This window comes from Salminus brasiliensis, chromosome 9 (genome assembly GCF_030463535.1).
Source record: "Salminus brasiliensis chromosome 9, fSalBra1.hap2, whole genome shotgun sequence".
NCBI lineage: Eukaryota > Metazoa > Chordata > Actinopteri > Characiformes > Bryconidae > Salminus > Salminus brasiliensis.
In genome coordinates, this window is record NC_132886.1 from 13,328,940 (window position 1) to 13,354,119 (window position 25,180).

The 25,180-nt window shown below is 39.2% G+C and overlaps 4 protein-coding genes across 4 annotated transcripts; 2 read left to right on the forward strand and 2 right to left on the reverse strand.

Annotated features, from left to right (window-relative positions):
• Positions 1–2,819: 2,819 nt before the first annotated feature.
• homezb (homeobox and leucine zipper encoding b) lies at positions 2,820–7,124 on the forward strand. Its single transcript, XM_072687501.1, has 3 exons — positions 2,820–2,873; positions 3,436–3,774; positions 4,298–7,124. Exons 2-3 carry the CDS (start codon positions 3,442–3,444, stop codon positions 6,254–6,256), a joined length of 2,292 nt encoding a protein of 763 aa, XP_072543602.1. The 5' UTR covers positions 2,820–2,873; positions 3,436–3,441; the 3' UTR covers positions 6,257–7,124.
• cideb (cell death inducing DFFA like effector b) lies at positions 6,877–12,696 on the reverse strand. The gene is made up of 5 exons (XM_072687503.1): positions 12,394–12,696; positions 11,391–11,505; positions 10,791–10,940; positions 10,136–10,329; positions 6,877–7,561 (listed from the first exon to the last, which is right to left on the reverse strand). The coding sequence occupies exons 1-5, from the start codon at positions 12,417–12,419 to the stop codon at positions 7,411–7,413; spliced, it is 636 nt and encodes a 211-aa protein (XP_072543604.1). The 5' UTR covers positions 12,420–12,696; the 3' UTR covers positions 6,877–7,410.
• Positions 12,697–13,021: 325 nt separating this feature from the next.
• Positions 13,022–18,922, forward strand: tinf2 (TERF1 (TRF1)-interacting nuclear factor 2). Its single transcript, XM_072688799.1, has 10 exons — positions 13,022–13,305; positions 13,964–14,166; positions 14,452–14,550; positions 14,654–14,749; positions 14,846–14,956; positions 15,689–15,812; positions 15,990–16,869; positions 17,098–17,156; positions 17,976–18,058; positions 18,406–18,922. Exons 1-10 carry the CDS (start codon positions 13,272–13,274, stop codon positions 18,523–18,525), a joined length of 1,809 nt encoding a protein of 602 aa, XP_072544900.1. The 5' UTR covers positions 13,022–13,271; the 3' UTR covers positions 18,526–18,922.
• A 71-nt stretch (positions 18,923–18,993) lies between these two features.
• On the reverse strand, positions 18,994–23,534 carry dhrs4 (dehydrogenase/reductase (SDR family) member 4). The gene is made up of 9 exons (XM_072687504.1): positions 23,442–23,534; positions 21,956–22,071; positions 21,558–21,735; positions 21,363–21,464; positions 20,695–20,765; positions 20,549–20,600; positions 20,258–20,392; positions 19,440–19,495; positions 18,994–19,278 (listed from the first exon to the last, which is right to left on the reverse strand). Exons 2-9 carry the CDS (start codon positions 22,066–22,068, stop codon positions 19,164–19,166), a joined length of 822 nt encoding a protein of 273 aa, XP_072543605.1. The 5' UTR covers positions 22,069–22,071; positions 23,442–23,534; the 3' UTR covers positions 18,994–19,163.
• Positions 23,535–25,180: the final 1,646 nt, after the last annotated feature.

The window sequence follows — 25,180 nt, forward strand, 5'->3', positions numbered from 1 at the left end:
TTCTAAAATATATGGCATACGGTGCTTAAGTGGCACTACATTAAATAACATTACGCAGTTAATTCTTACAGTATTCTAACAGTATGTGTGATTTTAATATAATTTGTCTCAAGTTCTGTACATTTAGATTATTTTGATAAACTGTAATGCACAATAATCCACTACTATGATCCACAAAGTAGCTTTATATCAGCATTATCACTCTGGCTGAGAGAATGATGGGCTACCCCTCTTCAGAAGAGAGTATCTCAAGACATGCCCTTGAGTTTTAATCTTCTTCTGCCATGTCAGATTACTGAAATAACGTATAGTGCATTTTGCCTATAGTGCAAGGTATTCTCCAAAACTATGCCAAGTATAAATACAGACCTTTCTGACTCTCCTGACTATTGCTTTACTACTAATGTCTTCAATGATGTAAAAAAAAAAAAAACACAACCAGCAAACTAAGCGACAGCTAAAGGCGAAAACGGGTAAAACACGATAAGGCAACAACAGTGGCCGCACTCGGTACTAAACTGGACAACAACAGACACACAGGTAACATAAACACACAGACACACACAGGTGAAGTCGATCAGTACTCAGGTGACGAGATCTGGACACTGCGTGGTGATTGGTGGATTCAGTAGCGAGGCATTCTGGATAATGTAGTCCAGACAGGTTACAAAGTTCGTATGAACACAGGCAGGACCGGGAAGCCTGACAGTGCATCCCAGAGAGCCCAGAAGAGTCCCAGAAAGCAGATGAGACCGCAAGGCTGGACCTGCAGTGCACTGGACGTTTGTTTCTTTTCATAAATGATGAGGAGAAAGTGGAAGTGTGAAAAGGGAGAGAAGCCCGAACTGAAATTCAACGAAGTAAACTTTTAACTATTCAATCATTTATTCCCCCCTTTATAAATTAATGTATTTTTTATGTATTAATTAATTAATTAAAATTAATGTAATTTTAATGGGTTCTATCACTACTAGTACTACTACTACTACTACACCTATTATTATTATTATTATTATTATTGATAATAATAATAATAATAATAATAATACATTAGTAATTCAAAATGTACTCTGAAAACATTGAACAATGTTAATTTCAGGCTGTTTAATTGATATGAACATTTAATCAGTATAGTGCAATATATTGTAAAATATATTTAATGTTCAGTCCATAAAAAATAAATGGGTTGTTCCAGAGACTGTGCTTTTGTGCTTTTTGAGAAACACACTTTAGACATTACACAGTGAAGTTGCATTTAACCAATCCATGGCAGTGAACACATAATCACACACACACACACACACACACACACACACACACACACACACACACAGTGAATTGTGACTAGTGAATTACAGAAATCCATATCTGAAACACAGGTAATCTGCTTGTGATGAAAAAAGGAGTGGACCTTTATAAGCTCTTATTAACCTGTTTTGGAGGTGAATGACTCCTCAGTGATGGTAATGCAGATCATTCTGAGTCAAAATCCTAAATGAGATCCAAACTGTAACACCAGGCAGCTCTCCCCCTGGTGTGCTCCAGCCCCTTCCTGCTCTGCAGAGAAAAACACTCCTTCTCTTTCTCCGAAATGATCAGAGCTAAAACTGGTTCCCTGGTATGTGAACATGTTAGTCACTGTTAAAGATGATTTGATAAAAAAGTCTTTTAAGAGAGATTTTAGACACATTTACAACTCATGGCTGAGCTCTGCCAGCTTAATCTTTTATTTTAAATGAGACATAAACATCCATTTACCTGTTAGCTTTTTGGCTACTCAGTAATTAAAAATAAAGTTGCCTAATAATGATTATTACATTACAGCAACATATCAGACTTAAGATTTAAAAGAACAGGAGAACTGAAGTTTTAAATAAAACTGAACATAGACTATACACTATATATATAAACTATATATAACAAATGTTAGTAAATATTACTTAAAATATTAGCCTGAATTTTAGATATATATAGTATATATTAATCATTTTAATAGTTTACATACTTAAAAATAAATGTGTAGCCTTCACATTAAATCAATGTGTTAATTTACCTAGAAAAGGTGAAATAATCGGTTTAAAGCAAGCTCAGTATTTACAAATATTGAGGGTACACATGTATCTGTAGTATGTAAATAACAATAATAATAATAATAATAATAATAATAATAATAATAATAATAATAACAATAATAATGATGATAATAACAATCAACAATAATAACAATAATAATAATAATAATAATAATAATGATGATGATGATAACAATCAATAATAATAATAATAATAATAACAATAATAATGATGATAATAACAATCAATAATAATAATAATAATAATAATAATAATAATGATGATGATGATAACAATCAATAATAATAATAATAATAATAATAATAATAATGATAACAATCAATAATAATAATAATAATAATAATAATAATAATAATAATGATGATGATGATGATAACAATCAATAATAATAATAATAATAATAATAATAATAATAATAATCATAATCATATGTCCACATATCTCATGTGGTTTTGCTGCACGTCAGTGGTAGGAGTAGGTAGGAATTCTGTGGTTCTACAGAGCCCCTAAAGTAACAGTGTAGAAAATGTATATTTAGAGGCTTAAAACATTTTCTAGATTTAAAACTTAAATCTTAAGCTAATTATTATATTCCTACCTTTATGCTTTAGGGGCTCAGGGCGGTTTCAGCACTTCGGACAAGTCAGTTTATTCACGGGAAACAGTGGGCCGTGGTCGGGGACTTTTATTTTGGAGATCATAAACGTTAACCGTTTCTGTTTTCACGGATCGAAGATGCGACAAACCAAACTGTGACAGATTGACAACAGCTATCCGAGGCGAGTGCACCTACCTTGCCAGGGCTGGTTATGGCCTCATTGCCGCCCTCCTTTATCCCGGGGCTGGGACGTGTTCGGCGCTGTGTTAGGCGTGTGAAGGTGTATGTAGCTGTAGGTGACTGGCGACGCTGTTTGATGGCGAGCTCCAGCGGTAAAGCCTTTGTTCCGACTAGCGAGCGGGTCGATAGCTAATGTTGGAGAGAGCCGATTCAACAGAGAAAATCCCGCTCAGGGAGTTTTTAATGAGGTGTTGAGACATCGGCAGCGTCGCCGGCAGTGTCAGCAGGTTTGAGTGGATGGGTAACGTTAGCTGGCCACCATACTTACCACAACACGACGGCCGGGTCGGTGTTAGCTAGCATAGCTGCTGCGTTACCTCGGCTGGGCTGTGGCTGTGGCTGTGGCTGTGGCTGTGGCTGTGGCTCTGGCTCTGGCTCTGGCTGTGGCTCTGGCTCTGGCTGTGGCTCTGGCTCTGGCTCTGGCTGTGGCTCTGGCTCTGGCTGTGGCTCTGGCGAGTGTGATCTTGTTGCTCAGCTAGTTAACTTTGTCTTCATCCCTGTAGGTTGCAATGGAGCAGTGCGAGCCACCACGACTTGCCGAGTCGAAGCGCGGCCCCGTGGAGAGGCGTGAGGATGGAAACAGGAATGGAGTCGGGGGTAAGAGTTTAACGACTCCCGATGGCTACGACTGTCGTATATGTGGCTATAAAGCAGCAGACGTCGGCTCGCTTAGCCAGCATCTCCGCTCTGTCCACCCTGTTACCTCCCTTCCTGGCCCGAGCTCGCTAAGAGGGGAGAAAGGTGGGGGAAAGGAGGAGGAGGATAAGGATGGAGATGTTAAGGCTGCTGGTGGGGATGGTGTGCAATGCCCAGAAAGGAGAAAAAGCCCCCCTGTGGAAAACGTAAGTGTTATTTGTTAGTTTGTGAGTCACTGTAAAAGGTCAGGGTGGTCTCTTGCCCCTTGCTGGTTTCTGGGTTTACTGGTCTACCAGTCAGACGCAGTCTGTCCTTTTTTAAGTTGGACATAAGCATGATTTGTTTAATATGTGAGTTTTTGTTTGATTATAGGTTTTCTAGGATTGCATGCAGTGTATGTAGCAAGTACATTTGTTAATTGTGTGACTCTTCTCCTTTTCGCCGTTCGCCATTTATTTGACCCATAGATATTCCAGTGTCTGTTATGTTGGCTTATGTAGCAGTAGCTTTTGGATTGGATTTCAATCCCTGAAATAACATGGATTAATAAAATCTATACAATTTGGCTAATGCAACCCACAAGCCAAAATACAACTGGGTTACGTTCAGATAAGTGGTATCAGAAGATGGTGGAGGTGGGCATCGAGAGTGTAGCAAGTACTTTCTGCAGTGCATACTCAGTTCCTCATCTGACAGACATTCATATCTCCTTTCCACTGCTCCCCACAGCCTGAGCTTTCTGAGGGGTCCACGTCTTCCTTAGCCAAGGACTCAGCAGAGCAAAGCAGCAGAAGTACATGCACTGTGGAGAACCAGGTACCAGAGGTTGCGCAAACAGAGACTGCGAAAAATGCACCAGCCGACAAGTCCAGCCAAAGCCCGTTTCTCGCCTCCGTTTTGCCTCGGAGGAAAGCCTCATGCTCTTCAGGGTCTAACAAAGGAAACCAAAGTGAGGGCACTGCATCTTCCGGCACGTCCAGCCTCAACCGGACGCACTTGGTGTGTCTGCCTCTGGTGTCTGAGGGGCTGAAGCTGGTGTGGGTGCGCTCTGAGCAGACTCATGAGTTGGATGCAGTTTCTGAGCTTGTGGAGGCTTTTAATGCATTTCCGTATCCCACAGAGCAGGAGGCTAACGCTTTGGCGCGCCGCTGCTCCCTGCCTGCTGAACGGGTCAAAGTCTGGTTCATGATGCAGCGCGTTCGCTATGGAATCAGCTGGGGAGATGACGACATCCGTGAGACGCGGCGCAAGCTGTGGCGGCAACACAAAATGCACCTCGGGGAGGAGTGTGTGGAAGACAAGGAAGATGCATCATCTGATGACTTAGCTCTTGAGAGGAAGACGGCCGAAGGGCAAATGCAAAGTTTTAAACAAGCGTCTGCAGGGAACACCTATGTGGCACAGATGCATCACACACCCAACCACGGTACCGTTTTATCACAGCATAATTCCATCGATTACAACGGCAGTGCTGTCACAAGTTGTAGTGCCATTCCTCAGTACACCAACGGTTTAGAACAGTTTGCTCCACAAGCAGTTGAAGCCCAATCTGCTTTTGAACATACATCCCCGCACAAAGTTAATTCTCAGTCCCACATAAATATAAACGACATACCTCCTCTCGAACATGAGCCCGAAAGTCCAAGTGATTTCAGTTATCCAGCACAACTAGACGGCAGTATCCAACATGGTAGCACAGTGCAGTACCAGTCCCCAACAGATGCACATATACCAGGCAAACCGGAGCCCCGCGCTCCCACTGGACAGCTGCGGAAGAAATCCAAAGCTCAGCTGATGGTGCTCCGCCGCAGTTTCGTTCATAGGAACTGGCCCTCCGAGGCTGAGGTTCAGCGTCTTCAGCGTGTCACCGGACTCGGGCGCCATGAAATTCGAAAGTGGTTTGCAGATAGCCGCTATCAGCTTCGCAGGAGCGGTCGGTCTTGGCTGTCTGAGGACGGCAGGCGCTCACGTCGGGGATCGGGTAGGAATCGAAGAAAATTTGACTCTGATGTGTACCCTAGTGGTGGCTTGTTCGATGGCAGCGAGGCAGTTGGCTCCGAGGGGTTGGATGTCGAGCTGGATGTGGACATGGAAGATGAGCAGGACCCTCTGATGGAGGGAGTTAGTGGGTCAGAAGCGAGAAAAGAGGAAGCGACAGTAGACCCAGAGCCTGAGACTTCTATTAAACAAGAACGTAAGGAGATTGCCATAGCCCCTTCTCCATCTACTTCCTCCTCTTCTCCCTCTCCGTCCTTTATCCAAGGCCGTGTTCTGAGCCTCGGCCCCGAGCCCAACCTCCGGAAGAAGACGCAGCAGCAGCTGGACGTGTTAAGGCAGAGCTTTCTGTGTTGCCAGTGGCCCACCAGTGACGACTACACCATCTTGCAGCGGAAGACAGGTCTGACACGGACAGAGATTGTCCAGTGGTTTGGAGACACACGTTACCATGTCAAACACAACAACATGCGCTGGATGACCCCAGAGGACAGGGAGCGCATCATTGCAGGCATTACCAAGCAGCAGAGGAGAGGTGGGAGGGCCTCGAGGAACAAGTCCTGGTTAGAGGGAGCAGACTCTGGCTTAGGCCTAGAGGAACCTAAACCCAGTAACGGGACAGGAGGGGGTCAAGTGATATGGAATAACGTATATAATGAAAGTCCTTCAGCACTGCCAGGGGGTGAGCTTTGACTCTGGGGTAATTGTAAAGTTACTTGTAATGTTAGAGAGCATTTAGAATAGAAGAAAAGTAGAGTCTGGACTCTACATGGCTGCCAAGTACTGTATATCATAAAGGGTTGCTTTTTTGTTTGTTTTTTGTTTTTTTTAAAGGTTTTTCTGATTTCTCTGTCTCATGTCCATTGTTCATCACCACTGATGCATTGATATAATCCAGTGCCTCGTCAGAATTTTTAATACATGATTTATTTATTTAATTTTGCCAATCCAAGCGATTTCTGCCTACGTTGAAATTATTTATGATAACACTAAATAAGCAGAGAGAGAAGCTGAGAGTAATTTGCAGACCACAGGTTCTGGGTGAAACTACTGTCAGCTTTCATGTGTAGCATTTCGGTGTCTGTCTTCTGTGAGTTCTCATTCTCCTTGGAGTCATTCAGCAGGTTAATAAGTGTCCATAAAATTTGGTTTCATGTTTTTGTTTTATTTTTCATGTACTTCATATGTTTAACAAATGTTGAAATTGAGTTTAAGACCTTTCAGAGCATTGTTTTAAACAGTCAATCAGTGGAAAAAAATATTTATTTTAAAATGGTTTTAAAATAATTATTTAATGTGTTAAAAGATCAGACAATATACATCATGTGCTTACATTTTAATTATTGCTTATTTCAACGGAGTCAGTTTTTTTTAGACCATAGGACCATAATCGAAGAGAAAAGCTTGAATGATACATTTTATATTCTATGCATTTGATTGATATCATGGGGTTGACTAGAGAATTCCTTTTTCACTTGTGAAGATTTTTGTACCTATTTCTAGAAAATGTTTCCCCTTGGTTACAATGGCATTTTAACTCAATAAACTGGTCTTCAAAACATGCTTGTTTCCACTTCCACTCCACTGTATTTTCATTTACATACATAAAAACGGATCAAACAAACATTCAGTGTTTACACTGTGTGTATTTACATTTACATTGTCACATGGGAGAAATTTCCAAGATTGCATTTACAAAGCAAGAGCACTTAGGTTTTGTTTTCACAAACAGGGATTAAGCCTAGGCCTGGATTACACGGAGTCCCCATTAAAAGGACAATGTAGTCCAGGACTAGGCTTAATCCCTGTCTGGAAACTGAACCATAATGTTCTGAATAAAGCTGAAGTCAGTTCCAGTATTCGGTTTGAACGTCATGATTGCCATGCTGCACTTGCAGGAGGTCTGCCCCTTGAATGACTCGGCGAATCACAGTGGCTGATGTGAGCAACATGTGGCCTGCTGCTTGGAGTACAGTGGAGATGATTCTGAGGGCTTCTCTGTGATGGGAAAGTTAGAGAAGAACTGCAAATGTACTGCTTGTATACTTAACATTAGGACTGTCACAATTAGTACTAATTTTTCAAAAATAGTAATAATTTACATAAATGATTTTAAAATTATAAATCATGTTAAGACCATTTTATGCTGCTAATATAATAATAATGAAATAGTATAATGCTATTACACACTTTTTATGAGCATTATTAAGAATATTCAGATATCGGAATATTAGAAAAATGATTAAAAATATTTGAAATAAATAAAAGTTAACATACTGGCAAATTCCTGTCAACATTGAAGTCAGCAAAAATCATTGAGGTCATGTCCATATATTGCACGATACATCAGTAACAATTATTGTGACAGGCAGAATTACCTTCTTAAGGCTCAAATTTCTTAAGAATCATTATTGGGCTACGATGCGTTCAGGAAATTCAGCCCTGTTTGATAATGAAACACTAATCATTTGAATGAACCACATTAATATTTGATCTGTGTGATCTTTGATACCGAAGATAAGAGACACAGAAGTAAAGCCTCTCACTATTTTCCAAACTGACCTTTCGGTAAGGCGAATTGCACCTCATAGAAGGATTTGATTTAATTTGGGTTTTTTTTAAAAGTCAATGTTTGTGTCACCTTTTCTCCTGGATGGTGGATGTTTTAAAAACTGTAGTGGTGCCTTCAAACCACTCAATGCTTTTTTTGCAGCTAAATTGCCCCTACGTCGATTCCATACTGTTCAGTCTATATGCATCAATGCTGCAGGCCAACACTGAAAATTCATGCTGGATTATACTGAAATGGCTAACAGATTCTAGATATGGCATGGGTAATGTTAATGGTATGTGGTGCAAACTCTAAAATGTTGCGTAATTATCTGGACAATGTGTTACGTAAACAGGCAGAATATACACTCAGATTACACCAAAGGGCTTTACAGTTTCTAATAAGCTGGGCAAAAAGTTTGGCTAAAAATACCATAGTAGACCATCTATTACTGGACAATGATTTGAAATAACAAGGTGGTACACATACAAACAGTATTTTACTAAAATGCAAACAAGGCAGTACGAAGAATTCAAGAGTTCAAGAAACCATAAAAGTCTAATACTTGTTTGATGTTTTACAAATTAAGTTAAATCCTGGCTGTAGTAGAAACAACAATTTATACTACTAATTTTACTGGGTCCATGTAAATGTACTTATATTTCCTGTTCAAATTTGTGACATTACAGGGACATATAATGAATGTTTATTTGTACTGACTACTGTTTTACTACAAATAATGTTTGGCATTTCACTGTCAGTTTCATTGTATTGACCCATGGGCCCATGTCCTACGTTTCCAGTTTATATATTTTTACCACCCATTTGTGAGATTTTTTTTTACCAAAGAACAATTGTTATTAATTTTTACAACCTCTCATCCCAACCCTTTTTTCATCCATTCAATGAAAATGGGCTGTTTTTATTATGTCTTTAAGACTGATATATGTAAATGATTTGCCTTGTATTGTGAATAGTAAAAGGCTAAAAAAGCAGGCATACTGTATGTACATACTTGGGTTTTCACGACATCACAAAAACAATGAATTTAAAGCAGACATATTCGTTTCTATTTACGTGTTAGAACTTTAATATTTTAACAACATTAACATTGCAATATTTTAGCCACATTAATTTACACTTGGTAGTCAGTCTTTCAGTCTCTGGACTGTACTTAGTACTTAGTACTAAAGTACTAAGTACTCTGGAAAGTACTTAGTACTTTCTACTTTTTTTTAATTTATCCCCTACCCTATTTATTGTTTAGTGTCATTTTCCTTTAGTTTAAGACTGTGTTCTGTGTTTCTTTGTTACTTGTCATGCGTGTTGCTCTCACCAAGACAAATTCCTTGTATGGGTAACATACTTGGTGAAATAAAGAGATTCTGATTCTGATTCTGAAATCCGATCACTGTTAGGGATGGAATATGCTCATTTACTTGTTGCAGGGCAGGTTTTGCTGGTGTCTCGTTGTACTGGGAGGAGTTTTAGCTGTGGAATATGTCTTGGAGAGCTGGGGAGCGGTTACACTGCTATAATATGTGGCCCACATGCATCTCAGACCACCTTCTGAAGTGGTTTGAGTGATCAGGGATTGGTAATTGGTTTAAATGCACATTGGGTGCGTTTACACCTGCGGTTTTATGTGGCTTGGCCTTATTTTAACCCAATTTAATCCTGATATTTAAAAAGCATGAGGTGACCAGGTGCAAACAAGGTCACACTTTTGGGTCAAACCATTATACAAGCCTTTTAACATCATGTCACCAATCATTCATTCCACAGCACTTTGGAGTTTGTATGGCACACTAACCTAGTTATTAGCTCGAACCTGCTAAGCATCTTGGTGTACATTAGATAAGACTGACTGGAACATCTCATCATATTTGCTCAAAATGTAATTATCACACACCTAACTGGTTAATACCTAGCCCTTAATGGACTATAAATGAAAGTGCTAATATTCAATAATCAATCATATGTAAGTTATACAGGCAGTTATGGACTTCTTGTTCTCTCACCTGAGCACTTTTTTGGGTCCTAGGCATTTGAAGTCTGCGCTCACAGAGTACAGACCCTGGAACGTGGCCTTCACACTCAGAGAGCCAAACACGTCCTTCGGATTTAGGCGGTATAGGTCAAAGGTCACCCGAGCAATGTCACGTCCAGTGCGGGGTTTGCTGTCAGCTGGTTTGGAGCTGCTTCTCTTGGCTAACTGTCAATGATACGCTCGTTTAGGATGGAAAGGACAGGCAACTGATCATGTGATAACATTCAGATACTGGAAAAAATGCATTATTAATGTTTGCATTATTCATGCATTCATTACATCTAATCTAGATTATTGCATTCCAGGTCAAATATTCCAACACCTTCAATATGGTTCAAATGACCCTGCTTATGCTCTAGTTTCCTTCAAAACAAATCTGCATGCATTACCCCAGTTCTCACACAGTTGCATTAGCTCCCTATTTCATTTCCTTTTCAGCTCTGAGCTTTGGTAGACTGACAAATCTGTCTTAAAACCAGTTGTTTTGGTACTGCACTTATAATATTGTGCAAAATATTACATCTCCAAAAATGAGTTGTCCTATCATGTTTAGTGGGAAGTTGTGGAATGGCAGACTATTCAAAAGCAGCAGCAGCAGCAGATCTCATTCCTACACTCATACATACAGGATGGGGTCTCCAGGTCTGCTTTGGCTCCAGTGCCATGAAAACTGTATTGTCTGGCAGAGCCATGAGGAACTCGTCCGAGTCCACTTCAGTCCCATCCTCCTCACACACCAGAGACAGCAGGGTGGGAATCAGCAGAGCATGGGCTGCCTGACACACACACACACACACACACACACACACAAACAAAGCATAATAACATTATAAGAAAGACCTACAGTTCACTTAGGAAATGAGTCCAAAGCTCTGTTGTGTGTTCTGTGTGTCCTCATGTTCTTTAGTGTTTTGTACAGTTGTGTTGTCAGGCTGACCGAGCTGCTTTAAAGACCTTGGTATAAACCTTGGTTTACAGACGATGGTAAATCACTATTGAAAAAACAATTAAGTCCCAGACTAGTCTTAATCTATGTCCAGAAATTTGAGTCAGTAAGTTCGAAAAAATATAGGGTTTTTCAGTCTTTTACATATAAGGGCCTAAACCTAAAGCAGAAAACATCATAAGCTCATGAGAAGCTCAAAGCCTCGACCTTATAAAAGCTGTTCTTTTGATAGTATGTTCCACCTAAAACAGTTAAGTAGTGTTTTATCACTCTCTCTCACCTTCTGTTTCAGTTCCTTTAGAGTCGCTGCAGTGACTCCTTTCCGGCTCTCTCTGTTAAAGGAACACACTCTGAAAGGCCTCTGAGGGGGCGACCACACGCGCCGAGATACTGACCTAAAAGAGGGGTCAGCACACAAAGATGCCAAATCAGAAATATTTTGATAATGACTCTGAAAACATTAGTTCAGAGCTGGACAAAATCAGCGGACATTAAAACAGCATGTCGGCATATCAGCGTAGTAGAGGGGTGTACTAGAGGGGTGTACTAGTGTAAGACCGATCAAGCCTATTCACAAAGCCAAGATTAAGATGAAGTCTAGACTTTCGGTGATGATTTCCAGTGGTGGAATGCATTTGACATTACCATTTAGCCCAATACTAGACCTAATGTGTGTCCAGGAAACCAGATGATAAAGTCAAAACTTATACATTTTTAGTAATGTACAGTTAGATACATTAAATAGAAGGGCTGATAAGTATATATATATATAACCTTGTATGACCAAAACAGCAACTTTTTAGGATAAGAAATACCTTTTTAACTTTAAAGAAGTCAAGATCATATTATCAACAGGCCATATAGGAGAACTTTTATTCCATGCCCATTTGTCATGAAATTGTGACACATTTGCTGCTAGATTATATTAAAGAGCATATATGAAAGTATACAAATACTAAACATTACTACATTTAGTACATTAGTACACACACACACACACACACATATAGACATACATATACATATATATATATATATATATATATATATATATATATATACATACATATATATAATTTTAATGCATTACACATTAAACATTATGTCTCATTACATATTTCATATTATGTGAAAATGTCCATACATATTATTATTATTATTATAACACAGCTCAGACCACTGACGTACATAGAAAATCGGTAGACAACACAGTTCACTAACCGGTTCACTGTATGCTTTATACTAAAGCTCTATATTAACACTGATATTGGGGTCAAACTTACTTTATCAGTGAGGATGTGCTGTCCATCCTGGTGACCTCAGTGCTCCAGTACTAGTCTGCCTTTGCTTGTCTAAATTAATTCCCAGCTCTGCTCCTCTCTAAGTTGGAGGCTGTGTGCTGGATCTGTTGTGGCTGACTGCATGAATTTAGCTTTATCTGCTCTGATGTCTGTTCTGCTTTTCTGGACTTCGGTCTCAACATAATGATTCAGCCGGAGATGTCAAGGGGCAAGGTCCGGTACCTGATAGCGTGCCGAGGGTGTTGGCCTGGACGAGATAAGCTGCATACAAACATGCAGAAACTGCGCGTGGAATAAAATAGACTGAAATGCCCATTTTAGTGAGGACTTTAATTTTGAAAAACGCGAATGGCTCAGTTCCAAATCTAAAACATGTAAAATACAAATAACACCAAGGACCAGTAGATTGGAAAACTGCGCTTGACTTTATCCTTGTATATAAAACTCCACACTTGCATATTAAGAGCATATTTAGAGCCTGCTGGTATGGCAGGTTAATGTAAGCACATGCTAGAATCTATGAAATATCGGATTTCATGTGCGGGCTATGTGCACTCCAAGTGCGGAAGTACCCACAAAAGGTCCCCTGTACCGGAAAGAGACCAAGAAATTTGGCGCGGCGCGAAAAAGTGAACCATTATTGACAATATCCGAATTAATTTTTTAAACGTTGTCTCGATTTGTTTAAAGCTGGGGGTCCTGTGTTTATTAAACCCATAGCACTTATTATCACTGCAGTGTAGAACAGCTGTCATCGCTTTTTTAAGCTACTTTAGCCAGGGCTGTAATGTGACTTGGTGCTAGATCAGCTGAGCTCAGATAAACTTCACATTGCCAATAAATATTTAGCTACATGTTTGATGATGAGGACACCAGGAAAAGCTGGGGACAATGGTAAGGCAGCTCTAACTGTTTAGCAAATCATTTCCAACGTTGTATAAATGTATGAATAAATCTGTATATGTAGCTAAATGTGTGTATGTTTAGCTGTAGGCTGTGAATGCTATGATGCCTTAAGAGTATTTGGCTAACAAGGTTTTATCATCTGGGTTTATATAAAGACACCATATATATATATATATATATGTGTGTGTGTGTGTGTGTGTCTATATATATATATATTGTTCTTAAAGCACAGGTAGTTATCTTCCTGTGTGTGTGTGTGTGTGTGTGTGTATGTATATGACAACAAGATATAAGGCATATAAGGCAACAAGACCCAGATTATAACACCTTGTTAGCCAAGTACCCTGAAGGCATCATCAATTATATTTTTACAAGGAGGATTTTGTTTCTCAGTAAATCATAATAGCCATTGTTGGCAATGGCTACATCTTAAAAAAAATAGTTAGGATTTTCTTAGAAGAATATTTAAGAATATTTCTTTTGGATTTGGATTGTTTAATTTTTTTTTTAAACTTATGAAAGTTCTTGCTTGTCCATCTTTAAAATGTAAGTTATTACAACATACAGAAGTAATAACTGTATGTTGAACAGTTAATGTCTTGACTTGTCTGACTCCTATAATCTCTTTCTCTGTCCAATCAATCAGATGAGTCTTTACCAGTTGCTTCTCTTCGTCTTTTGGCTCCACCACTGAGACTGGTCTCGGCTGCAGTGTGGAAGGTGATGCAGCAGCGTGATGTGACTCATTATGGAAAGCTGGAGGAATTTGTGACCTCTGTCTCGGAAACTGTACCTGGACTGCTGAGTTATAGGCATCAAGCTAAGCTGTCTGTGGGTCTTCGTGCACAAGTGAGTTCTCATGCTGACAGTCGTGATATTTGATTTGTCCTGTGAAGGAATAAAAAAATCACCTTCCTGAAATGCTAAACTACATTCACTTTTATTTTTCTTTCTGCCTTATTTATGTACAGTAGTCAGACACCACCTTTTATTTATTTAATTTCCAGTCAAGTTATTAAGTACAAGTACATGTAGTGAAGTGTTTCGAGTTTTTTTATTATTAGTTGATCCTTTAGTTCTTTTATTAGGGGAAACAACTCTCATCTCAGATGTCCTTTTTTTTGTTTGTTTTAGCTGATTCTGCATCATCTCCGAATATCTCCGTCTTCTGACCCTGAACTCATTCTCCCTCTACTGGAGAAACTGCGTGCTCCCACGCTATCTAAAGGGAAAGTCAGTGGTCTTCTTACTTCCACATCGGCTTGGCTTTGAGTGTCTGTTACATAACCAGTAACATTTTGTTTTCTGAAGCTTCTGTGTGTTTCCACTCACTCAGAGAAAGGATCAGAAAGTGGAGGCCGCTGTGAAGAACTTCCACATCCTTGTGCACACACTGCTTAAGAACCCAGCAGGGAGGAGACAATTCTTCAAGGTGAGAAAATGTTAAGACTGTTTTTACTCCAAATGCACATCTGCTTTTCTCATATGCACATGTTTATGCACATGTTTATTCTTAATCTACTTTCAGGAGGAGTTTGACTCTCAGTATGGTCCACAGTATGACCAGGCTCTAGAGAAATTGCTGTGGGAGTTCCTGTCCAGACTGGACCAACTACTTCCTGTCCCAGACCTTGCTGAGGTCTCACCTTTTACATTTTCCTTTGCATTAAGGACGTTTTCACACTTGTTCCGAATACATGAGTCCACACCCAAGACTCTATTCTAGGCTTTGTTGGAAGAGGGGCTCATTGTTGCCGGATTGCGTGATTTCAGAAGGACCAGTGGTCGGTTCTCTGGGCCGCTTCTGCGCATCAAAAACAGCCTTCACACTTGATCAAACGTACCAAACCCTCAGAGCAAGCGTATCAAACCCCTACTGTGAATATCACCAGTGAATTAACATGAGTATAGCCATATCTTGGAAATGTGAATATTTGAAGTAAGGGAATATCATATAGCGTGTAAACATTGTTAACTCTTAAAAATGTACCATTTACTCTCCAGTATGTACAGTCTACATGGACTATGGACAATAATAAGCAATAGCAGTATGTTTTAAAGTCTGTGTTTCTCCTGTATCTTGAAAAATCGACACATTTACATATACATGTAAGACGCCTATGCTTCACACACATCACAGTTCTATCTGTAAAATGGTTTATCTACTTAAAAGGCTGCTGTTTTTTGGTTTGTTTGATTTGTGCGCTCTGATCGATATCCAAGTAGTTTGGTTTCTCCAATTCCAATAATACAAATGAGCAAGACTGCATAGCCAAAACTCAATACACACATAATGCGCCCTTTCTTTTTACTACTGTAGGTTTAGCATTGAGCTAGCTGGTGACGTCTTGTGTATGTGTGTATGTTTCAGACTGTGTCATGGCTTAGTTCTGCCCCAGCTGTGTTGGAGGAATGTGCACGCTCTGCGTCTCAGCCGCAGCTTCTCAGGACTCTGCTGCAGCACGAGAAATGTCTGGGACATCTTGGCTCTGCAGGTGAGCACGGTGATGAGGTGAATCATTTTGTAGATATTAGAAAGTAATTTATATATATATATATATATATATATATATATATATATATATATATATATATATATATATATATAATACTGATTCTGATTATATTTCTCAATGTTCTTTCTTTTTGCTTGATTTTTTTCCCTTCCCCAGCATCCATTCCTTCTTCCACTGGGGACTCTATCCTATCCTCTCTTTCCCTCCCTCCCTCTGGCAGAGTACGGCACACAGACCAATCAGGATCCACACCCACCCCAAATACTGTCCTGAGTACCGCTCTATCAGCTGCGGGGTCCCGGAGTACTAGGCAAACTAGGAGAACAGCGTCACAAATTGCTCCGGTGATCGGGACGATCTCCAGTAAAGACCTTCCACAGAGGACTTCAGCCAATCAGGATGTGGCATCCTTTATAGAAAGAGACAGTAAAGAAGACCTAGAGGCCTCCAATTACACAACGGTGAAATCGAGGCTTGGTCCGAAGAATGAGAGTTTGGAAAATGTTCCGGAGGAGGAACACAGTGTTGGGAATATACTGGTTACTGTAATCAGTCAAACATCTACAAGCAGTGAAATAGAAGATGATGAGGAAGATGACCTGCAACCAGTGAGAAGAAGCTCAGGGAGGAGGAGAAAGAGTAGTGTAACAGAGAAACGAGAGACGACGAGGAGGAGTACACGAGTTCTGGAGCAGGACAGGAAGCGGAAAAGAGTGGGGCTTAAAAACTCCAGCAAGAATTCACCCGGGACTGTGCCGGACATGACGTCCCAAGAAGACAAACCTCTTCCTGCTGTCCTCACCTCCAGTACGAAGCGTAATCCAAGAGTCATCATCCCAAAACTGGACATCAGTGATTTCACACAATCTGCATTGCTTAACACAACAGCCAGTGAGGAAAAGACTCCAAAATCTCCAAGACAGTCATCAACAGAGCGTGTGTGCAGAGTGAGAAATGGTGACTCTGGAGACCGAAAGAGGAAACTCAGCTGCACGTTGACCCCGGAAAAGAAGCAGACCAGTTCAATTGATACACAGTGAGAGGAACTCCTTAAATATCAATGCATGACTATAGATCTAAAGTATTGAGTTATCTATGCATACTATGAATACTGACTAATTTTCCTCACCTCTTATGGACAAGAATGAACATGTGGCTGATGACTGATTAACCAGTGTGTTCAGGATAGTTTTTAGTGTATCATGATTCTGAACAATCATAATGAGTTGAATTCCAGTAATAGCAATGTTCTCTTTCCATGCAGAATCTGTGCTGGCTCACCCTGCATACCCACCATCATGCCTCTACGGATGGATAGTCCAGGTAGCCATGACCAGTTAAAATCCACAGTTGGGGTTTTTGAGATCAGTAACAATGATTGGCCACCCTACATATGTATATTTCAAAACACTAATGTGCTAATATTGGCCTTCGATACTGCCCTTCAACCTTCCATCCCTGCAAGTCTGTTAATCATTTTCCATGCTCATAATTAATATAGCGTGCCAGTCATTTTCAAAGCAAACATGTTTTTAAAGAGGTAATCTGATCTACAAATGCCTTTAGCAGCCATGTTATTTGTTTAACACTGATTATCCCAGTAGTAAATGTGGGCCTGTGACACTGTAAAGACAGTATATAAACAAATAATCAAGTACTATAAATGTAAAAACGGATGTATTGGCGCATTAATATATTGGATAATAGAACACCAGTTTGGGTGCTGACTTCTTTGTGAACTCCAGACACTGTATGGATTAGTGTAGTTCTACCAGCAGCTCCCCTGATTAACTTTAATGAGGGACTGAATTGATAAACTAGATGTTGGATGGGAACGGTCAACACTAGCCTTCCTAAAGGAGAGCTTTGGAAAGGGTGAAGAGGTCACACACACACACACACGTATTTGTATCTAGATACATCTACTCAGATGTTTACATTATGTTCCGGCAACATTGAAAATCCTACTTTCATCACTTTCCTGCTGCCTTTATAGCTATTTTGTCAGCAAATTGACTACAGCTAATACTGTCAAGCTCAGACCTCTGCTATAGCCATTCACTGTCAGTTACACAAAAATGCAGTTATACATGCTTATTTTACTTTATGTGTACTCTCTGATGAAAGTCTTCCTTTCTTTAGGAAAGGCCTCTCCTGTAACTGAATCCGCTGATGAGGTTATAGTTGACTCTGAAGATGAAGCTACTGAAAAAGTGAAAGGCAGGGTAAGTGTAAACATTTCAAATATATAATAGTATATTATGGTCCAGCAGGCTAAGCCCATGCCACCATGACCCTAGGGTCGCTGGTTTGAATCCTGGCTCATGCTGCCTGCCATCTGCAGTCAGAGCCTGGTGACCTTGCTTTGGTGGTAGTTTGAAAATAGGCAGTGGCTGGTTGCGCATGTGTGGGCTAGGTAATTGAAGAAAAAAAAATGGGAAGAACAAAAATAATGGGAAAATTGCATGACAAAATGATTGTAATATTATATGGGTACATTTTCTAAATAAAATACAGGAATAGAATGGTAATAAAATCCTAAAGAAACTAACTGAGCTGTGTATTTGTGCAGCTGTTCACGTCTCGCTACTGCAAAACCAAGAACAACACTTATGTTCCCACTTTACATGAGTTCTGGACTCCTGCTTTCTTCCGCCGTGACCTTGTGTCTCCAGGAAATGGGTGTAGATGAGGTTTGCTCGGCTGCTGCCTTTGGATTTGAAGTCATAAACGGGTGCACAGACACAGCCTGTTTATTTTTTATTTGGTAAGAAGTAACTGTGTAGCGCTTAAACACGCCAGTAAAATATACTTGTTTTTAGGTTGTGGAGTCAGTTATAATGTCAGTATGTGTTTTTGGAGTATTGTAGATTTGTAGATATATTGTAGATCTGCATTTAGAGGGTTGGATGATTTTTTTTTTGTGAAGTACATGCAATGTATATTACAGCATACCTTTGGTGCATGTGTGTATTATTATGCATGCTGTTTAATATCGCTCACTGCATATTTTTTTAACTTATTTTAGTAAAGCTATTATGTCAAACTACCTATATAAAAGTTGTTTTAATAAATATGCCTTAATAAAATGTCTAAAAATTTCTAACCACAAAAATATTGCACATTCAGTTATTTGTGTAAAAAAAAAAAGGAGGCAGTGTAAAAGTTTATTATACATTTATTTGTCATTGTGTGAATATCAAATACGGCATCTCAATTTCTCATCTGTAGTACATAATGTATCATAATGTGGTGGTTCATTATAATTTTTTTTGGGGCGGGGGGGTTGCATGTTTTTCCTTATGATCAAACACACACACACACACACACCTACAGTCTGCAATTTATACCACCCGTGACAGTAATGGTCTCGCCAGTGATGTATGAAGCATCAGCGGAACACAGGAACGCAATCACTCCCCCAATGTCCTCTGGCACCCCCAGCCTACAATTAATCAGATATTACAAATCAATATTATTTCCGTTCTTTAAAATTTTGAATTTACAAGAAACATGAGTGTGATTACAGTGTCTGTCCAAATTTCACAATTTTGTTTTGAGATTTGCGGCCCATTGCAGTGCTCACAGAAAGTAAAGAACAGATACCTTTTAATGCTCAGCTGCTTCATAAATTCATTTGTCACTTCTTCACTCTGCCATAACTGCAACAGAACAGAGGGGGTTCTCATTAAAGGGTCTTATAATATAGTATAACATGACGTACAGTATTGTGCAATGTAAGAGACCACTCTTCATGCATTGAAATTCCAGTTTAAGCAGCCATGGTAAAGCAGCTTTATGGGGAATTTGTATTTCTTGCTTATGGGCTCCCCCTACAGTTGGAAAAGGCAATTCATGCTTTGAGCCACCACTAAATTACATGTTTATCTAGACAAGCTGAGATATAGAAGCATCACTGAAAGTAAAAGAAGCAGGTGTGCTGACGCAGTAGAGTAATATTACAGGATTTTACACAAATGACAAACAGTGAGTCAGGTGTGTTACACAATGTTCTAGTTCTCATGAGTGTTGTCCTGCCCGCTTCTCCAAAGTAACATAGTGCAGTTAGCAGCGGGCCGAGCCAGAAGTAACAACAACAGAGGACCCCATTTCCATATTACAATGATTTTAAAGCAGCTATTTTAAGTAAAATGCAACATTAGCATAGCTTTAAGAAGCCTTAAAACTAAATATAATTTGTGAGTCATCCTTATCTTCCTTACAGAAATTAAAAACAACAAAAAAAACTAAGACACTTTAGATGTTAGAGCATTTTCTGCTTCTCACTAGAGCAGGGCAATATGACAATATTTGTATTGTATTGTGCTAAATTTTGTTAGCGTGTTACACAATATGCTTTTCTAAGCATATCAAGGATATTGTTAGTTCATAGAATAGAGTTAGAATAATGGAATTATCCTCACAGCAGAACTGAACCGTGTCTTGATGATTCCTGGAGCCACACAGTTGACCCGGATATTACTGTGAGCTAGTTCAGGAGCGAGTGCTCGCGTTAGACCCAGAAGAGCCGTCTTACTCACACTGTATGGACCCAGACCCTAGGAACATAGGAAGACCCCCAGGTCAGCCACAATCATGGATTCAGACAACACAGTAAGCGTACTGTGCAAGAATTGCCTAAGAGTGGTAAATCATTTTGTCAATGTTGTAATATGGTCAGTTTATGATTTTTTACATGTTTAAGTTGCTCTAACCGGCATTGGCTGGTATCCTGCTACTGAGGACACAAACAAGACTGAGCCACCCCTGAAAAAGAGAACAGGTAATACTACGGTAAGAGAAGGATTTCAAAAACAATCTTGTACTCTTTCAGACCTTTTCCCCCTCGTTCTCTTCTTACCCTCTTTTCTCCATGTGAGGCACAACTTGTTTGGTAAGAAGAAACGAAGCTTTCACATTCACATCTAATATCTGTAGATCACAACCACAACAAGACTCAGACCAACATGGAAGTAAATGAGACAAGTGTGAAATACAATCATGAAAAGGTGGCAGGGACACCTAAGGTCTGGGGATAAAGTCTGCTTACCAGTTAAGCTACTACGATTTGGGCTACTATGAAATGGTTTTGCCATCTAAAATTTAATTAGAAGTTGAGTTATTTGTTCTTGTGTAATTACATGTTTAATTACATTGTAAGTGAATTACATTTGAATTACATTTTGTATCCATAGATTCAGCACTAGACATATATATTTCTATTTTTCCGTTGTTCACTTTGTTAAGGAATTCCATTGTACATAAATAATTCCAATCAAATTTATATCACAAAAATATCTCCTATCCTAGATAGATAGACAGATACAAATATGATATCAAAGATTCTGCTCTCTCCATTTACTCACTGAGGAATTAATAATATTGTATTGCATGCATGATAAATGTCTAGGAGACCAATGAATTATTCATTGAATTTCAATTAATGTACTGAATTTATTTATGTATTCTTAATGACTGAATTATGTGTACTGGTATGTATATTAAGTGTATTACAGCACTAAGGTATACCTTGCTCCACACTTCGTCTGTTGAGTCCAAGATGTTTCCAAAGAAAGGGTTTACGGCTGCGTTAGAGACCAGGATGTCAATTCCCCCACACTGCTCCAGTGTCTGGGGAAAGAAATTACGATCCAGATCCTCTAAAATACATGTGGTGGTGATGCATCTGTTTACCGATTCTGGACACAGAAACAGATCGCTCACCAAGTTGATCAGGTTTTTTCGGTCTTCTTCAATCCCCACATTACAGCTGGTGCCGGTCACCTGAATGTTTTCACTGCGCAACAGTGACACAGCCTTGTCCACGTTGGCTTGTCGGCGACTGCTCACGACAACATGAGCTCCTCTCTTACCTAATGCCTGTGCAGCAGCCAAGCCAATTCTGAAAATTGGGTTATCACACTGCTTTAACAACTTTGTCTGCTGTTGTTAGTGAATCATAAAAAGTTCATATCGCACATTTTTCTTGCCTCCCTCCAAACCTAAGGTTAATCATGATTAATCATATGTGTAAATTAAGTTTTCCATCATTTAACTCCAACAACTGCAATGGCCAAAAATCACAATGAGCTTCAAGGTGTCAATAGAAGGAGATCTGATACCCATCTGTGGATGCAGTAATTATGGCGACTTTTCCAGCAAGGCTACTGTGGGACATCATTCTTCCACCAGCGACAGGGTTGCTCCAAAGGCACTTGGTTACTGACCTCAACATTACCTTAAAATGATGGAAGAAAGAAGAACAATGTTAATTTAAATGCTGATGTCAGACTGACCAGTAATAACAACCATGACATATTTGTGGAGAGTAGTTTGAGAGCAGCATTATTAGCTTTATTATATTATTATTAGTAGTATTTTTATTATTTTTATTATTATTATTATTATTCTGCTAATAAAACCAACAATCCTGCCACATCTGAAGAGATCAAACATTTTTACACTAAGCTATGAGACATCTTGCTGTATGATTAGTGTGGAATGCAGTTACAGTGCTCAACAGCCCAGTGGGCTGGGGGCCTTTACAGCCGTATAGACGATGCAGGGCATTTTATGCCAGTGGTTCCGAACCTTGGTCCTGGAGAACCCCCTGCCTTACACGCTTTAGTGATTTCCTGGCTCCCAACACACCCTATCCAACAAACCTCTCCTGATATGAAGAACACTAAGATGTGCAGAAGAGGGGGTAACTGCGGGACCAGGTTTGGGAACTTTTTCTTAGTATGTCTCTTTTGGAGTGGCCCATCATATGGCAATGCTTTTCCTGCATGTGCGCAATTAAGGGCAGTGGTGGCTCAGCGGTTAGAGCGCCGGGATATCGATATTGTTGTGGGTTCGATTCCCGGGCTCGGCAAGCTGCCACTGTTGGGCCCTTGAGCAAGGCCCTTTACCCTCTCTGCTCCCCGGGTGCTGGAGTTGGCTGCCCACCGCTCTGGGTGTGTGTGTGTACTCACTGCCCCTAACACGTGTGTGTGTGTGTGTGTGTTCACTACCAGATGGGTTAAATGCGTAGGACACATTTCGCTGTACAGTGTACACTGTACAGTGACAAATACGTGCACCTTTACCTTTTAAGACACTTTTGTCAACAATGTGTGCATCTTAAAGTAGTCACACTGAATATACTCTTTGTAACGGGTGTCTACAAACATTTGGACATATAGTGTACACAGAACATCAATGGATTTGACGTTTAAGTCTAATTCCTATCATTTCCACGCTAGCTAGTTAAATTCAGTGATCCAGGCCGCTCAGTGGGTGGCAGGTTATCTGGGTCAAAGGTTGCATTAAGGTTTGTAGGAGTCTTTCAACGTCGCTGACATTGTTCTAACAACCTGCAGAAGCTACAACTGTATTTCACTGTATTTCTGCATTCACGCTGGATCAATACTAAGATTGGTTTTTACAGATTTGACCAAAATAAATCATTAAAAAGCATCAGCAGTTTTCTACAACCACAACCCTGTCGTTTATGTCTGACAGAACTTTATACTTACATAAAAGTTAAATGTAAAAGCAATTAACCAACGTAACATTACATATGTCGCTATTTCGCTGTGAAAGTCAAGAGAGAGCTGTAGATGTTACCTCTGTGGCAGCAGGGTCAATAGCTCTGGAGGAGGAGGCTGTTTTATTTAGGAGGGCGCCTTGTCTCAGGCAGCCATGATCGCGGATGTTGTCTTTAATGTCTGACAGCTGATTGGCTGCGCCTCGCTTTGCCCTTTTCTTAGTGTAACGTTCACTTGACTGAATTAAAAATGTTTTATGTTCATTATTATCATCATCATTGTTGTTATTATTATTAATAATAATATTAATATAATAATAATAATAATGATGATGATGATTCGTTATTTCTATATTTTTTCAGTTATGAGTGACGTGCTATCATAAAAAGAAACGAGACAGGACTGATATTTTTCAATTATTCATATTCATTAATTGTATGCTTGATAACTGCTGAAAATTAAAGTGTATATAATCTGTATCTTTAGTAAGTTATGTAGTAAATAGTTCTATTACAATTTAAGTTATATTTATATAAATTACTATATAAATATATTTTTTAAATATTATGATAATATTATTATTATTATATAAATTGTTATATATATTTTAAATAAAACTGATAGATCCTGTTTTAAAATAGGCTAAAATAGGATATGCTTGAACCACACAAGTAAAATAAATAAATAAGCTCTGAGATGCAGTGCATCTACTGTCCAGGTGGTGGCGATATATTACAATACAAAAACCACCACTGTTGTTGTTATTATTATTATTATTATTATTATTATTATTATTTATTACATGTTTTAATACCTTTAATAATAAACAAACAAATAAAAAAACATTTATTCCACTAGATTTAGTTCACTAGATTTTGGTTGCCACAGTAACTGTTAAGGCATCCTGTGAAAAGCACAATAGTTTAAATGGTGCATTAACACGTGGTTCAACTGCTGAACTGTGTGTACAGCGGCATCTCTTGAGGATTTATATCTTTATATGATCATAAGTAAAAGTAAAGTATAATTACACAGAGGAGATCATTGTTAGCACACCCCGCACAGGTTATTACGAGCTATATGTTTGTATATATTTGAAATTAGCATGTTTGGAGGCTAGCTACGTTAGCAAGCGAGGAATCTAGCTAGCTAGCTATAACGTTAGCTACAGAACCACGGCTCTTGTAGGTGCTACTAAACCTGACCAGCTAATAAGCGTCGAGTTTATTCTTAGATAGTTTTCTTTAGTGAAATGTAGAGATGGGATGCAAAACTATCTCAACTAGCTATTTTTAGTAGCTAGCTAGCTACAGCTTTAGCTAGATAAACTGTCGTTTTGCTAGCAGGTAAGCTATTCTTCAGTGTATTCAGGTGTGTGTACAATAATATCTAACACTATAACAGTGTAATGTATTTCAGATAGTATTGCTTTGCTGATTACTGATTTACATGAGCTGACTGTAAGGTATTATACATTATATCAGCTAATATGGAAGCTAGTTTACGTGTCTAGGCAATATAGCACTAGCTAGCTAGCTAACTTTTTATGTGTTCCTGTATCAACACAGCAGGTCAGAGATATTTAGAATAAAGTTTAATGAAGTAAGATATGTTAATCAGTCGTCAATGATCTGAGACGTATTTCTTAAGCCGGATATTGAGCTAAAAGTCCAATCCTTTCTGTGAAATGAAAGATAATTAGCTACATTTCTCTTGTACAATCTTAAACAGTTGGTTAGATAGTCCTGTTTGTACAGTAATAGTTATTTGTGGTAAATGGTTCAGTCATCAATGTGGCACTTTATGTGCAATATCATC

Excerpts from the sequence above, each read along its gene's own strand:
- homezb (XM_072687501.1), top strand. The coding sequence starts at position 3,442 with ATGGAGCAGTGCGAGCCACCACGACTTGCCGAGTCGAAGCGCGGCCCC. Across the intron at positions 3,775-4,297 it reads AAAGCCCCCCTGTGGAAAAC|CCTGAGCTTTCTGAGGGGTC; the intron begins GTAAGTGTTATT and ends TGCTCCCCACAG.
- cideb (XM_072687503.1), bottom strand. The coding sequence starts at position 12,419 with ATGGACAGCACATCCTCACTGATAAA. Across the intron at positions 10,941-11,390 it reads TAAAGGAACTGAAACAGAAG|GCAGCCCATGCTCTGCTGAT; the intron begins GTGAGAGAGAGT and ends TGTGTGTGTCAG. Across the intron at positions 10,330-10,790 it reads AGACCTGGAGACCCCATCCT|TTAGCCAAGAGAAGCAGCTC; the intron begins GTATGTATGAGT and ends TATCATTGACAG.
- tinf2 (XM_072688799.1), top strand. The coding sequence starts at position 13,272 with ATGATGAGGACACCAGGAAAAGCTGGGGACAATG. Across the intron at positions 17,157-17,975 it reads TCTACGGATGGATAGTCCAG|GAAAGGCCTCTCCTGTAACT; the intron begins GTAGCCATGACC and ends TCCTTTCTTTAG. Across the intron at positions 18,059-18,405 it reads CTGAAAAAGTGAAAGGCAGG|CTGTTCACGTCTCGCTACTG; the intron begins GTAAGTGTAAAC and ends GTATTTGTGCAG.
- dhrs4 (XM_072687504.1), bottom strand. The coding sequence starts at position 22,068 with ATGTTGAGGTCAGTAACCAAGTGCCTTTGGAGCAACCCTGTCGCTGGT. Across the intron at positions 20,393-20,548 it reads CAGGATACCAGCCAATGCCG|GGTCTGGGTCCATACAGTGT; the intron begins GTTAGAGCAACT and ends CTATGTTCCTAG. Across the intron at positions 19,279-19,439 it reads AAGCAGCTGAGCATTAAAAG|GCTGGGGGTGCCAGAGGACA; the intron begins GTATCTGTTCTT and ends GATTAATTGTAG.